The sequence below is a fragment of the Barbus barbus genome, assembly GCF_936440315.1.
Source record: "Barbus barbus genome assembly, chromosome: 4".
Lineage (NCBI taxonomy): Eukaryota > Metazoa > Chordata > Actinopteri > Cypriniformes > Cyprinidae > Barbus > Barbus barbus.
Genome location: NC_136732.1, coordinates 29,773,146 through 29,789,144, shown reverse-complemented (window position 1 = coordinate 29,789,144; position 15,999 = coordinate 29,773,146). Strand labels below are relative to the sequence as shown.

Sequence of the window (15,999 nt, the reverse complement as noted above, 5' to 3'; positions counted from 1 at the left end):
GTGCTTAGGATTCACATTTCAGTGTGGATTTGTGACTTTATGTTAACAGCCTACAGTGACCCCAAACAGTAAATGTCATTGCACAACTAACTACCAAAACAAATCACGTTTATTCAAAACTGCTGACATTGTTTGACAGGTATGCTGCTATTCTTTTATTTGTCCAGGTCTGTTTACACTTTCTCTCCAGCTCTAGTTTCCAGACACAAGACACTGGGATGTAGTTTGTTATAATGTTAGTGTATAACCCGTCTCTTTGTATGTGCTGCTTTAACCTCATTATGCTTCCATTGTTTCTTTAAATTTAGATGATGAGGGCCGCGACGGTAAGGGAAAGAAACACTCCTTTTGGCTCGCTTGTGTGTGTGCGCTTATTTGTCAATGTGCAAGTTGCTTTCCTGTGACTGTGCATGTGACCAAATGTCAGTCACTGTCTCTGTCGGTGGTCCGCAGGTCTGTCACAGGGGTTCTGACTGGCCAAATCAAGACCAACAAGCAAACAAGTGGTTTGAAATCTGAGAATGCTTTGGCGAACGCCAGCAAGTCTGTTTTCATTCGTGTTAGTTCATTGGTCACTGAACAGTGCTCTCTTTTTTAACGGCCATATTATTTTTGGAGACTCACTATAATAGAAAACAGACTCGGCTGTCTATTCAAATTAAGTTTCGCCAAAGCATCCAGATGAAGAGTATGTAATATTTTAGCCCTTACAGGTGCTGTAAGTGATTTTAGGCAAAAAAAAAACACTCAAAAAAATCCCTGTTACCTGACAGATATTACTAGAAAGCATTAAAAAAGTTTACCTTTTTCCTTTTTTATTTTTATTTTGTCATTTTTATATTTTTTTAAATATTTAATAATATTTCTATTCAGCTTTGTTTTTTCAGTTTTAGTAATTTTAGTCCTGAAACCTAAAAATTGTAATATTTTTCATGTAATATTTATATTTATTTTTTTATTTTATTTCAACTTTATTTTAATTACCAAAATGATTTTTAATAGTTTTAGTAGGCTAATAGTAGTAATAGTTTTACCCCTGCAGATGTAGTAACACCATCATCTGAATACAAATTGAATTTACCACCATTGACTGACATACAAAATTAATTTATAAAATAATATATTATTATACATTAGATGTGTGCTTTGTATGTTGAGTTGAATTGGAAATACTAGTTAATAGCTATCTCTCTGTAGACTATTTAAGACCCTTTGGTCTCTCTTGGTTTTGAAAAGAGGAGGCATGTCTCATTACATAAAGGTTAGCGGTTCCTTAAAGGTTAGCAGTGACTAAAATGGTTTACAGCACCTTAAACTATCCCTTTAATTGTAGTTTAGGTCAAATAAGTTAACTGGAGAAAATTCGGATATATACTTTATTTACTAGTTTGTGTATATATCAATGAGTGCTGGTGTGCATAAACCAAAAGCTATTTCAACCTCTGGCCATTTTACAAAATATAATGTATATATATATATGCATACAATACTATTTCATTCAGACTAATTTGGTTGGTGTTACATTTATGACTTATTTACCATGACAGACATCATCTTGATGTCTTGCGACCATGTTTTATTTTAACCTCTGAATCTTTTTAGAAATGCGGTGACCATTTAAAAAGCCAAGGTTATGCAGTATACTGATACTCTGAAGTGGTTGTCCCTTTGAAAGTTTCACTATTGGAAATATCTGGATCTGTGTATGAGATCCAGCACTGAAGTGTGCGAGTGTGAGGGTCAGGACATTTAGCAACATGAGATTAGGACACCCAGAGCTGGACAAGCATTTTCACAGTGTACATGTTTAGTGGCTGACATTAGTGTTAAACTACTTCTACATCTATCTTATCTGGGTTATGTGTATCTGGGTAATTCATCTTCATAAAATAGGATGGGTGGCTCTAAGTTAGGAGAGCCTTATGCAAAACTACTTTGAATATAAGCCAAACTATACATTGCACTGTGACGTTTCATCCTTGTTCAATTTATCAAATTAACTTGCATAAACATAAAACAGAGTGAAGATTTGTTCTCTGGTTTTATGGAAATGCGTGACATTATCTGGGCCTAATCCCACCACAGATAGTATTTGTAAAAAGACACACTTTTAGGCTTGTTATATTGTCTGTTTCATATTTACTGCAACTTTTTCTATAGATATGTTATCTGATTCTGAAGGTGAGATGGAAAAGAATGCAAAAATTGGTTTTAAAGAATCAGCCATCAAAGCCATCAATTTAACTCGATTTTAACTACCAAAAATGATAGTACCACTATGATTATTATGGTTTGCAGGATACTGAAGTTGACTGGTTTTGACTGGATATTGAAGAATATAACTTAATTAATGGCTATGCACTCTCTTCATTCTGAAAAACTGAAGGACAGAAGGACGTTAGTTTCTACATTTATGTGTTTTAGTATGTACAGTATGTGTGTACATGAATGCCTCCTAAAAGGTCAGTCTTAAAAGAGCCATAATGTCATGCCATATATAACTTCCTAATGGTTTCCTTCAATCTGTTTTCTCTCTTTTTCTTTGATACAGAATTACCTGAGGATGGTAAGACACACAAATCCTTTAGCATGTATTGTCAATGACATATACATGGAAAACAAAAAATTTTATCTCTCATGCAAAAGGAAATTGTGTAAGTGTCTTTCACATCCCAGTGCAGGTCCTAAAGGGATAGTTCACACAAAAACCGATTCTGTCATCATTTACTCACCCTCAAGAACTGTGTTCCACAGAGAAAAGAAAGTAATGTTAGTTTGGAAAGATATGAGGGTGAACAAAAAATGACAGAATTTTAATTTGTGGGTGAACTATCAGTTTGTGGATCTGGAAGGGTTGAAAGGTGAGAGTCAATAGTTGTGTTTTGTTAGATGGTGCTATAATGTTTTAGGAAGCTTTACCCCAGGCTGCTTCCATTTCAATATGAATAGCAAGTATCATGAATGATTCACTGTTTTCAGCCTCTTTTCAGTCCTGGTTGACTATAGCTTGTCTTAGTGTCCATTAATGTGGGCTTTCAGCAGTTCATATCAGTTTACATTGTTTCTCTGACTCTGCCGGTAGAACATGTCCCAGGAGAAGAGCCTCAGCTGTCTCAGATAAGTGGGCTGCTTGTGGAGAAGCCTCAGAGTGTCACTGCTGTTAAAGGTGAGATTCTGAACTGTCCGTAGCTGCACTGCTGAATTCACGATATTGGTGTGCTGTACAGTTTCTTTCCAGGCTCCTAGTCTGTGCATTAGTGGTGTTTTTTTTAGTGACTGCTTCTGCAGGTTCAATTGTTACGCCAGTAGGTGGTGACTGTCTTTTTAACTGAGTCATTGAATTACTCTCTTACTCAATTCATTCAGAACACTTATTCATTTAAGAATGATAAAAGTGACTGTGTTTATGAATGAGTCATTGAATCATTTACTTAACCATTTCGTTCAAAACACTGATTTGTTCAGGAATGAAGCAAGCAAATTTAATCATAAACAAATGATGAACACCAGTTAATTCTGGAACCAAACGCTACTATTGTGTGTTGCTCAGAGACGTGCAACAGTTTTTAGCTTCTTATGGAAATAATTAAATAAGTCAGTAAGGCAACATTGTGGCTATAATGTAACTTCTTATTTATTGAAATGTAAGTAATCAAAAGATGTTAAATCACTGTGCTCAACCAATACTTTGGGTGTGTAGATCAATAAAAATCATAACGACTTCAAATAGAAAATGCAGGATCCTCACTCACTTGTATATTTCTTAATGATTTATAGATTTTTTGTATTATACAAAAAGCACAGATGAATCAGTCTGTTCTTTTTGTATAATAAAAAGTCCATAAATCATTAAGAAGTATACAAGTGAGTGCAGATCCTATTTTTTTTTTCATTTGAACTGTAAGAATACTAACAATATCAGAAACTGATAAAAATATCCTATATTCATAACAATAGCACTCTTGCTTGTGTGATATTGCTTAATATATTCTCATAAATAATGGTATATCGAAAGTTCAGCATTGTTTGTTCATGTCATTTTATTTGTAACAGGGAAAAATGTCACGTTTGTGACTAAGGTGGACTCCTCTCAGATGCTGAGGAAGCCAACTATGAAGTGGCTGAAGGGGAAATGGATGGATCTAGGCAGCAAGGCAGGAAAACATCTGCAGTTCAAAGAAACCTACGATAGGAACACCAAGGTGTGTGAAGAACAGTGCATTTTGTTTTAGATTTGTTCATTACAGATCAGAGTTAATAGTTATATTTCTTAATGCCAGATATACACCTATGAGATGACCATTGTTAAGGTTGTGGATGGAGATGCAGGGGGTTATCGTTGTGAGGTCACTTCCAAAGACAAGTGTGACAGCTGCACGTTTGACATCGCTGTCGAAGGTAGGACATAATGCAGCTATGGGTAAATGAAAATAAAATTTTTACATATTCTGATGTACAAATAGATTCACAAACTCTTGTGTTATCACTGAATCGGGCTATAATTAGAGTTTGAAACAACTGAAGTAAATAATTTATAATGCATATAATGTAGTTCTCAGATAAATAAAGTCAGTTAACACACCTGGTGTGTGTGTGTGCACACTTTACTGTAAGTCTAGAGCTGATTCATTATTCAGTAGGTATTTAGCTGATTAGATCCTCTCCTGTTAGTTTCGCAGCACTTAGTAAATCAGCACTACACATTTATTGGCTTTGATGGTAATCAGATTGTGGAGCAAATCAAACACTCACAGTTTCTCATCATCATCATGTATTTCATCTTCTCCTTCAGCTGCTGAAGAGACACAGCAAACAAACATTTTGGAGGCGTTCAAACGATCGTAAGTTTGTTTGTGTGGCTGTGTCTCTCACTCATTAGTAACTGATAGATGTCTTGATGTCACATTGTTTTAACGCACTCCAAATATGTTTATGGTCTCTATTTGGAGGAATTTTTATTCATATTGTCAGTGTCTTTATGTTTAGATGCTGCTGTAGGTGTAATTTCAGCGTTCATGCTCCTCGTGTTCGTATGATACTCTTGCATATCATTGAGGGAACTGTCTGTTGCCAGAAGCTGCTCTTCTGAGCAGTAATAATCTCATGGACCGATTGAGAGATGTTTTTCCTCGTGTCTGAGAGTTTGACTCCAGGTCCAGCTCCGGGAGGTCTTTGTTTAGCCCTAGGACTGAGCAAGGCTCCTTGATCCACTCTTGAGCTCCTCCAACAGTAGAGCATGATGCTAGCAATACCATAGCTTTGATTCCCAGGGAATGCATGAACCAATAAAATGTATATCTTGAATGCAGTGTTAGTCGTTTTAGATGAAGCCGTCGCCAAATTCATAACTGTAAATGTCAGTAATATGTCCTTGATATATACAAAGGTTCCATGGATGTTCTTCATGTTCTAGGCTTTACAATAAACAGTATTTATTAAAAACATGATGTACACCTAATTGTTTATTTTCCTTTTTCTTTTTAATTACCTTCTGTCATCTATAGGGGAGATGCAGGAGAGGATGCAGGTGAACTGGACTTCAGTGGTTTACTCAAGAAAAGGTTTGGAAGATGTTCTACACCCTCCATGGTTTTTCTTCTCACTCTGTTTACTTATGTGCACTTGAAGGTCTTCCGTTTCACTTTCATTAAAATAGGCTTTAACATTAACCATTAGTTCTGTTTGGGTTCAGAGAAATTTGGATGAGTCAAAGTTCTAAAATATGTATGCATATTTCATGATACAACAGTGCAGCCAAATTAATATTAGCACACTCGGTTTTGAGTAGGTCATAGAAACTTATTAATAGAATTTGAAGGAAGCACAACATCACTGGGGTCCCTAGGACTCAACATAAAAATGGTCAATTGCAACCAAATGTGAAGATTAACCATATTTTTGGATTCCATGTGCTTCAGAGAGAGGAAGCAGAAGGAGGAGCCTGAGATAGATGTGGATGTGTGGGAGATCCTGAAAAATGCCAAGCCATGTGACTTTGAGAAGATCGCCTTTGAGTACGGCATCACTGATCTCAGGGGCATGCTCAAAAGACTTAAGAAGATGAGGAAGGTGGAGCCCAAAAAGAGCGATGGTGAGACACATGACGGATGTACCAAGTCATGGTTCCTCACTCACACACACACATACTGTACATACATATGAAGGGTTCAAATCCAACCCTAATATGTAATTTTGTTAAAAAACCAAGCAACAAAGATTTGGAATTAGTGGGCGAGTATTGTAATGGACTGAATATTTTAGTGCTGCTTCTGTTTTAAGCTTTCCTAAAGAAGTTGGATCCTGCTTACTCTGTGGAGAAAGGAAAGAAAATCCAGCTTAGTGTGGAGGTGGCTGACCCCAATGCTCAAGTCAAATGGCTAAGAAATGGACAGGAGATCAAACCTTCAGCCAAGTATGACCTTTTGTATTTGTATTTAAAAGTACTGGAATAAATGGTTTTACATAGCACTTGAGAGGTGCACTGGTCATCATTGATGACCGCTATTGATGGTTGATGCTCGATGCCTTACATGAGCTTTGTGCTGAATTTCTCTATTTCTGTTAGATATATCTTTGAGAGTGTGGGTGGTATCCGTAAGCTCACTATTAACAAGTGTACCCTCGCTGATGATGCCGCATATGAATGTGTGGTTGGAGAGGAGAAGAGTTTCACTGAGGTCTTTGTCCAAGGTACACTGTCATTATCACCATCTTCATCATCATCAGCCCCAGAAGCTGCTCTGTACTTTGATGAAAATGTTGTTCATTTTACAGTGTTTGATTGTATTAGCCACTTATTGGTGTGCTTATATGAACAGAACCACCTGTCACCATCACTAAGATGTTGGATGATGTCCATGTGGTGGTTGGGGAGAAGGTGGAGTTTGAGGTTGAAGTGTCTGACGAGGGAGCCAATGTGAAATGGTGAGATACTGTTGGGCACACTTACCTGGTCAACTAGTCACCAGCTTCTTTAATTCAGTAAACAGGCCTACAAATAAATTGACAAGCTGTACAAATTAAAATGCTGAAAACATCACCAGCTGACTAAATTTCATTACTATCAAGGTCAACATCGCTAATTACTGTCATTGAACATTAACAAGCCATTATTAACATTAAATAGGCTAAATGGTAAATTATCTGACTGCTTGTTTTTCGTTTATTACCAACAATTATAGAATACAATGACTCATTTAGCAACTACTATGGTTATGTAAAAAAAAACACCTATTAGCCTATAATAAATGCCACATTTAGTTTCAGATTATGCATTTTTCTCTGTCATTACCTCTCTCTGTTTAAATGAGTAATGTGGCTGAGCACTGTCTGTGACTGCTTGTGCTTTTCGACATTTCTGCTCAAGTTCAGACAAGCAGATGGAAAAATTTCCAGTCTTATTGTATACTCTTTCAGTATCATTTTTTCAGCTTTGAGGTTTTAAGATGTACATTAATTTACATGCTAAAGAAATGATAAAAGCTCTAGTAGGATCAATCCTCTCAATGCAATTACAGTATCATACGTATCTTTCAAGGTTGTTTTCTGCTGTATCAAAGGACAAATGATCTTTTCTCTTGCTCTGCATCTTTCCATCCTGTTTTTTTCCCATCCATGTTCTCTTTGCACACGTCCCACTCTTTCTTATTTTATCTTCAGTAATATTGGCATAGATTGCCTTCCTTGGTTTCTTATGAACATTATTTCCATCTTTGTCCCTCTCTGTCTTACTCTCCCTCTGTCTCTCTTCATCTCTCTCAGGATGAAGGATGGAGTGGAACTGAGCCGAGATGGAAAGTATCGCTTTAAGAAAGATGGGACAAAGCACTGGCTCATCATCAATGAGGCAACCACAGAGGACATTGGAACATACTATGTGTACACTAGTGGGGGGGAGTCCAAGGGAGAGCTGGAAGTGGAAGGTACTTGTTTTGATAGAGTAAAATGACAATTCTCCCTTCTTAGTCCTACCAGCATTTGGCTGGTATTTCAGTTATGTTTCTGTATTTATGTTTAGTATTAATGGACACATTGTCCTTCTTTCTCTTTCTCTATTATAGAGAAGGAACTGGAGGTTTTGCAGAGTATAGCTGATCTGACACTGAAGGCAGCAGAACAGGCTGTCTTCAAGTGTGAAGTGTCAGATGAGAAAGTGACTGGCAAGTGGTTTAAAGATGGGGTGGAGGTCATTCCCATCGACCGCATCAAAATGACACACATCGGCAGGTATAGCGGACCACCTACAGCCACCCTTATCGATTCATGCATAAGCAGGATCACCTCGTCCTTGACCTCACCAATATTGCGCTTTGCCAGGACACTAAAACCGATTAGTCATCAAGTATCCATTATGCTCTTTCTTATTGAAAGAATTGTATTCTTTCAGTAGTGTATTCATTGCCTTTTGGGTAAAAATAATGTGGCATACACTTCTTATGTTGTGGTAACATTTTTAATCCTGGTATCTCAGGACTCACAAACTGGTGATAGATGATGTGAAGCCTGAAGATGCAGGAGATTACACCTTTGTACCAGATGGTTATGCTCTTTCTCTTTCTGCCAAACTCAACTTCTTGGGTAAGAGAGAAAATCATTTTTTTTATTTATTTTTTTTTTTTATCAAATGTTAAATTTCAGCATTCACCAAGCATTATAATTTTGTACCCACAGAGATCAAGATTGATTATGTTCCTCGTCAAGGTAAATGTCTTAACCTGCATCAACAAATCTAGCAATATATTTTGTGTAAGGGCAACAGTTTTTTAATGACACAATTCTTTCTTTCATCATCCAGAACCACCCAAAATCCACCTGGACACCACTGGCAGCTTTGTCAACAAAAACACCATTATCGTCGTTGCAGGAAACAAGCTCCGATTTGATGTTGACATTACAGGGGAGCCCCCTCCCACTGTGTGCTGGAAAAAAGGAGATACAGTGAGACCTTGCTGGCAAATTGTCACATAATCTCATTTGATATAAAGCCTATAGGATATGGAAATCAACTTTGAAATGTAGCATCTCCAGCATATCAGCTTGTTTGAAAGCATGACGTTTGTATGATGCAGGAGATCTCTGAAGCTGAAGGGCGTGTGAGAGTGGAGACCAGGAAGAACCTGAGCTGCTTTGTTATTGAAGGGGCAGAGAGATCTGATGAGGGCCTCTATCATATCACTGTAACCAATCCAGCAGGAGAGGACAAGGCTGATGTCATGGTTAAGATTGTTGGTGAGTTTATGCATCTTAACCATCTGCAACCCTCTCTTTCTGTGCTCATTAGCTGCTTTGTCAAATCTCTTCATTACAACTCTTCACCCCTGTACTTTTTCTGTGATGTGTTCAGATGTACCTGATCCCCCTGAGAATGTGAAATGCACTGGAGTGGGTGAGGACAGTGCTTCTATCCAGTGGGATCCACCCAAATTTGATGGTGGAGTTCCAGTGAAAGGTAAAACAGATTCACTCCATTTATGTGTGTCTCCAATTTGACATCCAATATTTTTTTGAAACATACCCAGAAAATATTTATGTTAAAATAACATTAATTATTTTTATACATGTGTGGGAAACCACTAACACTTTTGGTGTACTTTCAAGGTTACCTAATGGAGAGAAAGAAGAAGGGCTCTTCCAGATGGACAAAGCTGAACTTTGACATTCATGAGTCCACAACATATGAGGCTAAGAAGATGATTGAGGGTGTGTTATATGAGATGAGGGTATTTGCTGTTAACGGTATTGGCATGTCCCAGCCCAGCGCCAGCTCCAAACCCTTCATGCCCATTGGTTAGTTCCTCATCAGGCTGTCTGCCACAACTTTTGGTTTATTTTATTGCTTTTGTTGTTTTTTTCAATTCAGTTCATATATTTCAATTCATTCAGTATTCCATCTCTTGGTTTTCCTGCTCCTTCACAGCACCAACTAGTGAACCCACACGTCTGACGGTGGACGATATTACAGATGGTGCCTGTTCTCTAAAATGGCTTCCCCCAGAGAGAATTGGAGCCGGTGGCATCGATGGGTACATCATTGAATATTGTGTTGAGGGAGGTGAGGCACGCGGTGGACTTTGCGATAGAGATGACATAGAGTGCCGTCTCTGTGAAGTAATCGTTTTTGATCATTTTTTGACATGTTTACATATCTTGTTGGTGTGCCGCTCGCTTTGCTCCTGGTGGAACTCACAGCCACTGAATGGGTGCAGGCCAACGAGACGCCTGTTGAGAAGAATAGTTACAGGGTCAGAGGTCTGCCCGTTGGAGAGAAGATGCTGTTCAGGGTGACAGCTGTGAACATCGCTGGTCGTAGCCCTCCGGCTACGATGGCGCAAGCTGTCACCATTCGGGAGATTGTCGGTGAGACTCACACACATGCATACTTGCAAACAAACACCATACAACGCATTCTCAGGGATCAAAAATGGAGCTAGTGGAGTTTAGTTAATTTCAAACTCATGAAAACTGAAGAAATTAACCTTAAGCCAATATACACATATTGATATACTGTCTTCCAAAAAAAAAAGAAGGAGAAAATAGGGATAAATATTGCTCAAAACAACATAAATGAAAAAAAATGAAATGAAACTTCTAGAATTAAAGTTCCTAGTAATTTACTCACCCCCCTATCATCCAAGATGTTCATGTCCTTCTTTCTTCAGTCAAAAAGGAATTCTGGTTTTTGAGGAAAATATTCTAGGATTTTTCTCCATTTAGTGGACTTCAATGGGTTGAGGGTCCAAATTGAAGTTTCAGTGCAGCTTCAAAGGGCTCTACATGATCCCAGCCAAGGAATAAGGGTCATATCTAGCAAAATGACTGGTAATTTTTTAATAAAAATAAAAATGTATGTACTTTTTAACCACAAATGCTCATCTTGCACCAGCCTGTCCTCAGGCATTACATAATCACATTGGAAAAGTCACGCGTGACGTAGGTTTCCAGTGTAACGTAGTACAGACCCAGTGTTTACAAAGCAAACGTGCAAAGAAAGTCAAACACCGTTTACAAAAAAAGGTAAAACAATGATATAGGATGATTTTGAAGTTGGAGGAGAAAATGAGATGGAGTTTTTTGCCTTACTCTACCTTTTTGAACCAAAGTACACAGACGAAGAACTAACCACGTTTGAACTTTCCAACGTGATTACATAATGCGTGAAGACAAGCATACACATCGCAGAGCTAGTGCAAGATGAGCACTTGTGGTTAAAAAGAATAGAAATTGATTTTGTTGTTTTTTAGAAAATGACTAATCGTTTCGCTAGATAAGACCCTTATTCCTTGGCTGGGATCATGCAGAGCCCTTTGAAGCTACAGCTGCAATTTGGACCTTCAACCCATTGGTCGCCATTTCTTTGCGACTGAAGAAAGAAAAACATCTTGGATGACATGGAGGTAAGCAAATTATCAGGACATTTTTATTATGGAAGTGAACAAATCCTTTAAGTGATGAGAGAATTAAAATTTTTGTGTGAACTATCCCTTTAACTACTCAATGCAGATTTGACACAACACACTTGTCTGTGACACACTGAACATGAAGTATATAAACGCCCCACTGTCTGTTGTCATTTTCAGCACGTTTTCTTCTGTCTTCTTCCTCTCTCAATCTCCTCTCTCAGAGCGTCCTAAAATCCGCCTCCCTCGGCAGCTTAGGACTAAGTACATCAAACGAGTGGGTGAGAAGGTCAACCTTGTCATTCCCTTCCAGGTCAGTCATGCACATACATTCTTCTGCTCTGTACTTGTGTAGTGCTACTTTTCCGTTCAGTCGCTGCTCTTCGCAGCACTTCAAATTATCGACTTAAACCATGTCAACTGCTATCAGGGCAAACCGCGTCCGGTGGTGACCTGGCTCAAGGATGGCGTACCTCTAGACACCGGGCTTGTGAATATCCGCACAAGTGATGTGGACACTATCCTGTTCATCAGGCAATCGGTCAGAGAGCACTCTGGCCAGTACACCCTTTCCGTGCAGATTGAGAACATGGAGGACAAAGTCAATCTTGAGATCCAGATTGTAGGTTAGTGTCAACAAAATGATTTGGTTTTATAGGGATATGCACAACAGCATAATTTCAAATTCAAGAGTTACAGAGGCATGTGTTGCCTGAATTATTAGATTGATTAAGAAGTGACAAGCATTCACCTGACCTAGGTTGCACACACTTCTTGGGGGACCTTTACATAAGACGTGTTCTTGTGTTTAACAAGTACTGTACAACCAATTAGAACAGAATGCTGGGATCTTGTGATATGTTAAAAAAAAAAAAGAATTTAATTTTACATTTTAATAATTTTGTTTTGATTAGAGCATTTGGGCAGAAACAGCAAGCGTGGAACAGGACAAAAAATTTGAACGGGATTGGGATAAGACCTTGAGTCCCCCAAAGTGTTGTTGTGTGATACGTTGGAGCACTGCCCACAAGGCTGTGTCTCTATGAAATGTTTTTTCCAATTTGACATGCCATCATAAAAATGCAACCCTCGTGGCAGGATACTCACAAAACAGGGAGATGTGATGCGATGGCTGAAGACATCCGTCACAATGAGTCCGGATGTACTTGATAATAATGATAATAAAAATGTGAATTTAAAGACGCAGAGAGTTTTACCTGGCTAACAGATATGGACAAAAATAAAGTTATGTTTAAGGGTGTTGAAGATGCTGCACATTCATTTGTGGAGATCCCTCACATCAGCATTATAGACATCACTATATAGGGCCACAAATACAGTGATGACAGAAAATTAAAGGATTAAACTGCACAGTTCAAAAGGTTCATTTCCCTGCGAAGTGAAGTGTGAGTCAGGTTAATTTTGTTAACCCGTGGAAAGTGTTTGAGGATCACTTTGAAAAGTGACGCTGAATTTCCAGCTCCTAAACTGTCAGAAAGGTTTCATATTAAACACTTACACTTTCACCAAAATCGAGGATGTCATAGGTCAGTTCGGTTGCAGGGATTATTCTGCGGGGTGTTGTTTGGATTATTCCTGGTGTTGAACGGGATTAGGATAGGATTAGGGGACACTCACTCTGTGTTCCCGCTGGGAGGTAAGCTAATGAGAGTGCAAAAACCCTTCAGATGAGCCAGACAGCCATTTAGTCACAGTTTGCTGCCAGCATCCCAGCAGCCTGCCCAGGATTAATGCCAACCGCTCCTAGCCGCAAACTCCAACTCTCTTGCTTTCAATCTTTTTTCTCTTTTTTTTTTTAGCTTGATCTCAATATCCTTACCTCACGCTCATGTGCTCACCCTCTTTTTTCTCCTCTCCCTCATTTTATCCCTCTTTCATTTTTATCATTCCTCTGCTCATTCACTTGTAGCATCTTCTCCGTTTACCATATGTTAATTAGTCTCATGGCTAAAATTAGGACAGTGTATTGGTGTCAAACTCTAAAGTAATACCTACAGTGTTTTTTTTTCTTTCCCTTTCCTTCCCGTTCTCACAGACAAGCCTGGGCCTCCAATTGCTGTCACTGTAACTGATGTTTGGGGGTTCAATGCTGCTTTGGAGTGGAAGCCTCCAAAAGATAATGGCAACTGTGAAATCATTGGCTATACCATCCAAAAGGCCGACTTGAAAACCAAGGTAAACCATCTACAGTACCTACTGTATTGGGCAACATAATTAGCAGGTTAGGCCCCTTAAATCTTAATACCATTAAGGAGGCTTTGTTTTCTGCTCCTTCTGCACAAAGTAAGCACCATGAAGAATTGTTTACTGGACTTGTAGTCTGGTGTGAGAGCCTACACCAAATATTTTGGGCTGTTATATACTTCAAATAAATAAATAAACTCACCTGAACAGTTGTATGTAGCCTATGTTATGGATAGATAATTAATACCCTATATCTTGAAAAATATTTTATATGTAAAAAATATAAAAAAATTTGACAAAGCAACATTTGTGTTCTTATTAAGTTTTATTTTATATATATTTTTTACATTTATTTGAAGTATTTAAAAAAAAAAAGTTGCACAGAAAACCTAGCACATCAACTTTAGGGGATATCGTAACTAATAGTGAATAGAGAAAGGTTTGCATCTAGGTTTTGTACAAGGGCAATAACAGCAGATGTTCTTTGTGTGTATGGCTGTTAACTACAAATCTGTCTTTTGCTCATTCACCTGTTAGGAGTGGTTCACGGTTCTTGAACACAATCGCAGACCTAGTTGTACCGCGTCTGATCTGGTGATGGGGAACGAGTACACCTTCCGTGTGTTCAGCGAGAACATCTGCGGCATGAGTGATGATGCTGGTATCAGCAAAAACACAGCTGTCATCACCAAAACAGGTGCCTACATACTGGTGGTTTAAAAAATTCATCTTGAAACACTGAATGTTGCTTTACATGATGATTATTGCCCAAGTGTCTCTGCTGAAGCAATACTTGTAATGTGCAAACCTATTTCCATTCTCTTTCTCGTAGGTCTTCAGCAAAATCTGCAACCCTACAAGGAAAAAGACACGTGCCGCTCTCCTAAGTTCATCACACCTCTCATGGACAGGTCTGTTATTGCAGGATACAGCGCTGCCATCAGCTGTGCTGTCCGTGGGTATCCAAAAGTAAGTGTTAGTACAGTGCCTGACTATATAAACCCATTCACCCGTGCAGTCGCTTCTAAGCCCATTAAGCAACAATGCACTCTCTTTCTCATTCTCTTTTGTTCTCCTCCCAGCCAAAGATTATATGGATGAAAAATAAGATGATTATTGGCGAGGATCCAAAGTATCTCATGCAGAATAACCAGGGTGTGCTGACTTTAAATATCCGTAAACCCAGCTTGTTTGATGGAGGGAAGTATACATGCAAAGCCATCAATGACCTGGGAGAAGATGAAGTGGAGTGTAAGCTGGAGGTTCGAGGTATGGCCAAAAATCTCCATCATCTCCAGTGTGTAACTCTTGACTATGACTATAATGTTTAGGGATGCAAGATATTGGATATTTAATTGTGCATGCTCATATTTTATATTTAAATTACATTTGCCTCACTTAATGTTACTCATTAAAAACACAAATAATTTAAAACTATAACCCAAATCTATCATACTGTAGGCTACATTACAATGTTATGATGCCTAAACTCACTTGTAGCATTTAAAATGACTGAGTTTAGTTTGTGGCTAAACCCTCAACCCTCTGTATTATTTTCTAATGTAATCTTGTTTTTTCTTAAGTCATAAAAGAAAAGGAAGAAGCAAAGAAGTGAACAAAGCCATGAAGATACCCTAAAGATGGCTGCCAGACGGCATCATGAGAGTGTCAGAAAAGCAATAAAAAAATAGAATTATTGATTTAGAATTAAATTGTCATTATGCTGCCGCTGCATTTTTACTTTTGATTCTTTACAAAAAGTACTGTGGTGCTACCAGATAATACCATTGTACTCCCATGCTCATTTACCATGTTAAATATACTTGGTAGAAAAAAGCACCAAACAACTATGGTAATACCGGTAGGCTACTGTTTTGTGTGAGTATAATCGGGCTAATATAGTATAATATTTTTTTCTCTGACGGTTTGTCAAGTTAAATAGCTTGAAATAAAAGCACATGAAAAATCAAAAAAATGTGTTGTTTTCATAGTAAACTTAAAGTGACGTGTGTTTGTATGTTTGTGAACAAAATTATATCATGCATCTCCTATGTCTGCTAGCTGATCAGGGAGAGTTAGACAATCAGGGTCTCATTAGCATATCACACTAGAGACTCATTTATGCACCCATCAACACTGCCCCAATTACCTCTCTCCCACGTCATTACTGAGCAAATGAATTAAAGCTAATTTACACACCGGTAAAACAAACACACCCGCGCGGCTCCGCTGGGAGAAGCGGCGGCACGGGCCCCGAGGTGCGCTCGCCCCAGGACGGTGCTGCCGAGTCCCTGATCCGTGCGACAGAAGGTGGGCTTGAGCAATTAGAAAATAGTTATTTTAGCAACATAAAGACATGAAATGTATTTTTTTAAAGTAAAAACCACGTATGTTATTA

At 38.3% G+C, this 15,999-nt stretch overlaps 1 protein-coding gene across 2 annotated transcripts in view; it reads left to right on the top strand.

Annotated features, from left to right (window-relative positions):
• The window catches only part of LOC306868903 (myosin-binding protein C, fast-type-like), a 29,129-nt gene extending 13,560 nt beyond the window's left edge, over nucleotides 1-15,569 (top strand). For both annotated transcript variants that reach the window (XM_079415364.1, XM_079415365.1), the window contains exons 3-28: nucleotides 3,083-3,166; nucleotides 4,054-4,202; nucleotides 4,281-4,398; nucleotides 4,793-4,841; nucleotides 5,505-5,561; nucleotides 5,919-6,091; nucleotides 6,280-6,412; nucleotides 6,566-6,690; nucleotides 6,819-6,924; nucleotides 7,762-7,922; nucleotides 8,061-8,226; nucleotides 8,471-8,577; nucleotides 8,671-8,700; nucleotides 8,795-8,937; nucleotides 9,069-9,228; nucleotides 9,344-9,448; nucleotides 9,598-9,786; nucleotides 9,917-10,051; nucleotides 10,189-10,356; nucleotides 11,621-11,709; nucleotides 11,827-12,022; nucleotides 13,453-13,592; nucleotides 14,139-14,298; nucleotides 14,434-14,570; nucleotides 14,684-14,870; nucleotides 15,185-15,569. In XM_079415364.1, coding sequence (XP_079271490.1) covers nucleotides 3,083-3,166; nucleotides 4,054-4,202; nucleotides 4,281-4,398; nucleotides 4,793-4,841; nucleotides 5,505-5,561; nucleotides 5,919-6,091; nucleotides 6,280-6,412; nucleotides 6,566-6,690; nucleotides 6,819-6,924; nucleotides 7,762-7,922; nucleotides 8,061-8,226; nucleotides 8,471-8,577; nucleotides 8,671-8,700; nucleotides 8,795-8,937; nucleotides 9,069-9,228; nucleotides 9,344-9,448; nucleotides 9,598-9,786; nucleotides 9,917-10,051; nucleotides 10,189-10,356; nucleotides 11,621-11,709; nucleotides 11,827-12,022; nucleotides 13,453-13,592; nucleotides 14,139-14,298; nucleotides 14,434-14,570; nucleotides 14,684-14,870; nucleotides 15,185-15,216 — 3,299 coding nt within the window. In that variant the 3' untranslated portion in view covers nucleotides 15,217-15,569. The remainder of the gene's footprint in view (nucleotides 1-3,082; nucleotides 3,167-4,053; nucleotides 4,203-4,280; nucleotides 4,399-4,792; nucleotides 4,842-5,504; nucleotides 5,562-5,918; nucleotides 6,092-6,279; nucleotides 6,413-6,565; nucleotides 6,691-6,818; nucleotides 6,925-7,761; nucleotides 7,923-8,060; nucleotides 8,227-8,470; nucleotides 8,578-8,670; nucleotides 8,701-8,794; nucleotides 8,938-9,068; nucleotides 9,229-9,343; nucleotides 9,449-9,597; nucleotides 9,787-9,916; nucleotides 10,052-10,188; nucleotides 10,357-11,620; nucleotides 11,710-11,826; nucleotides 12,023-13,452; nucleotides 13,593-14,138; nucleotides 14,299-14,433; nucleotides 14,571-14,683; nucleotides 14,871-15,184) is intronic.
• Nucleotides 15,570-15,999: the final 430 nt, after the last annotated feature.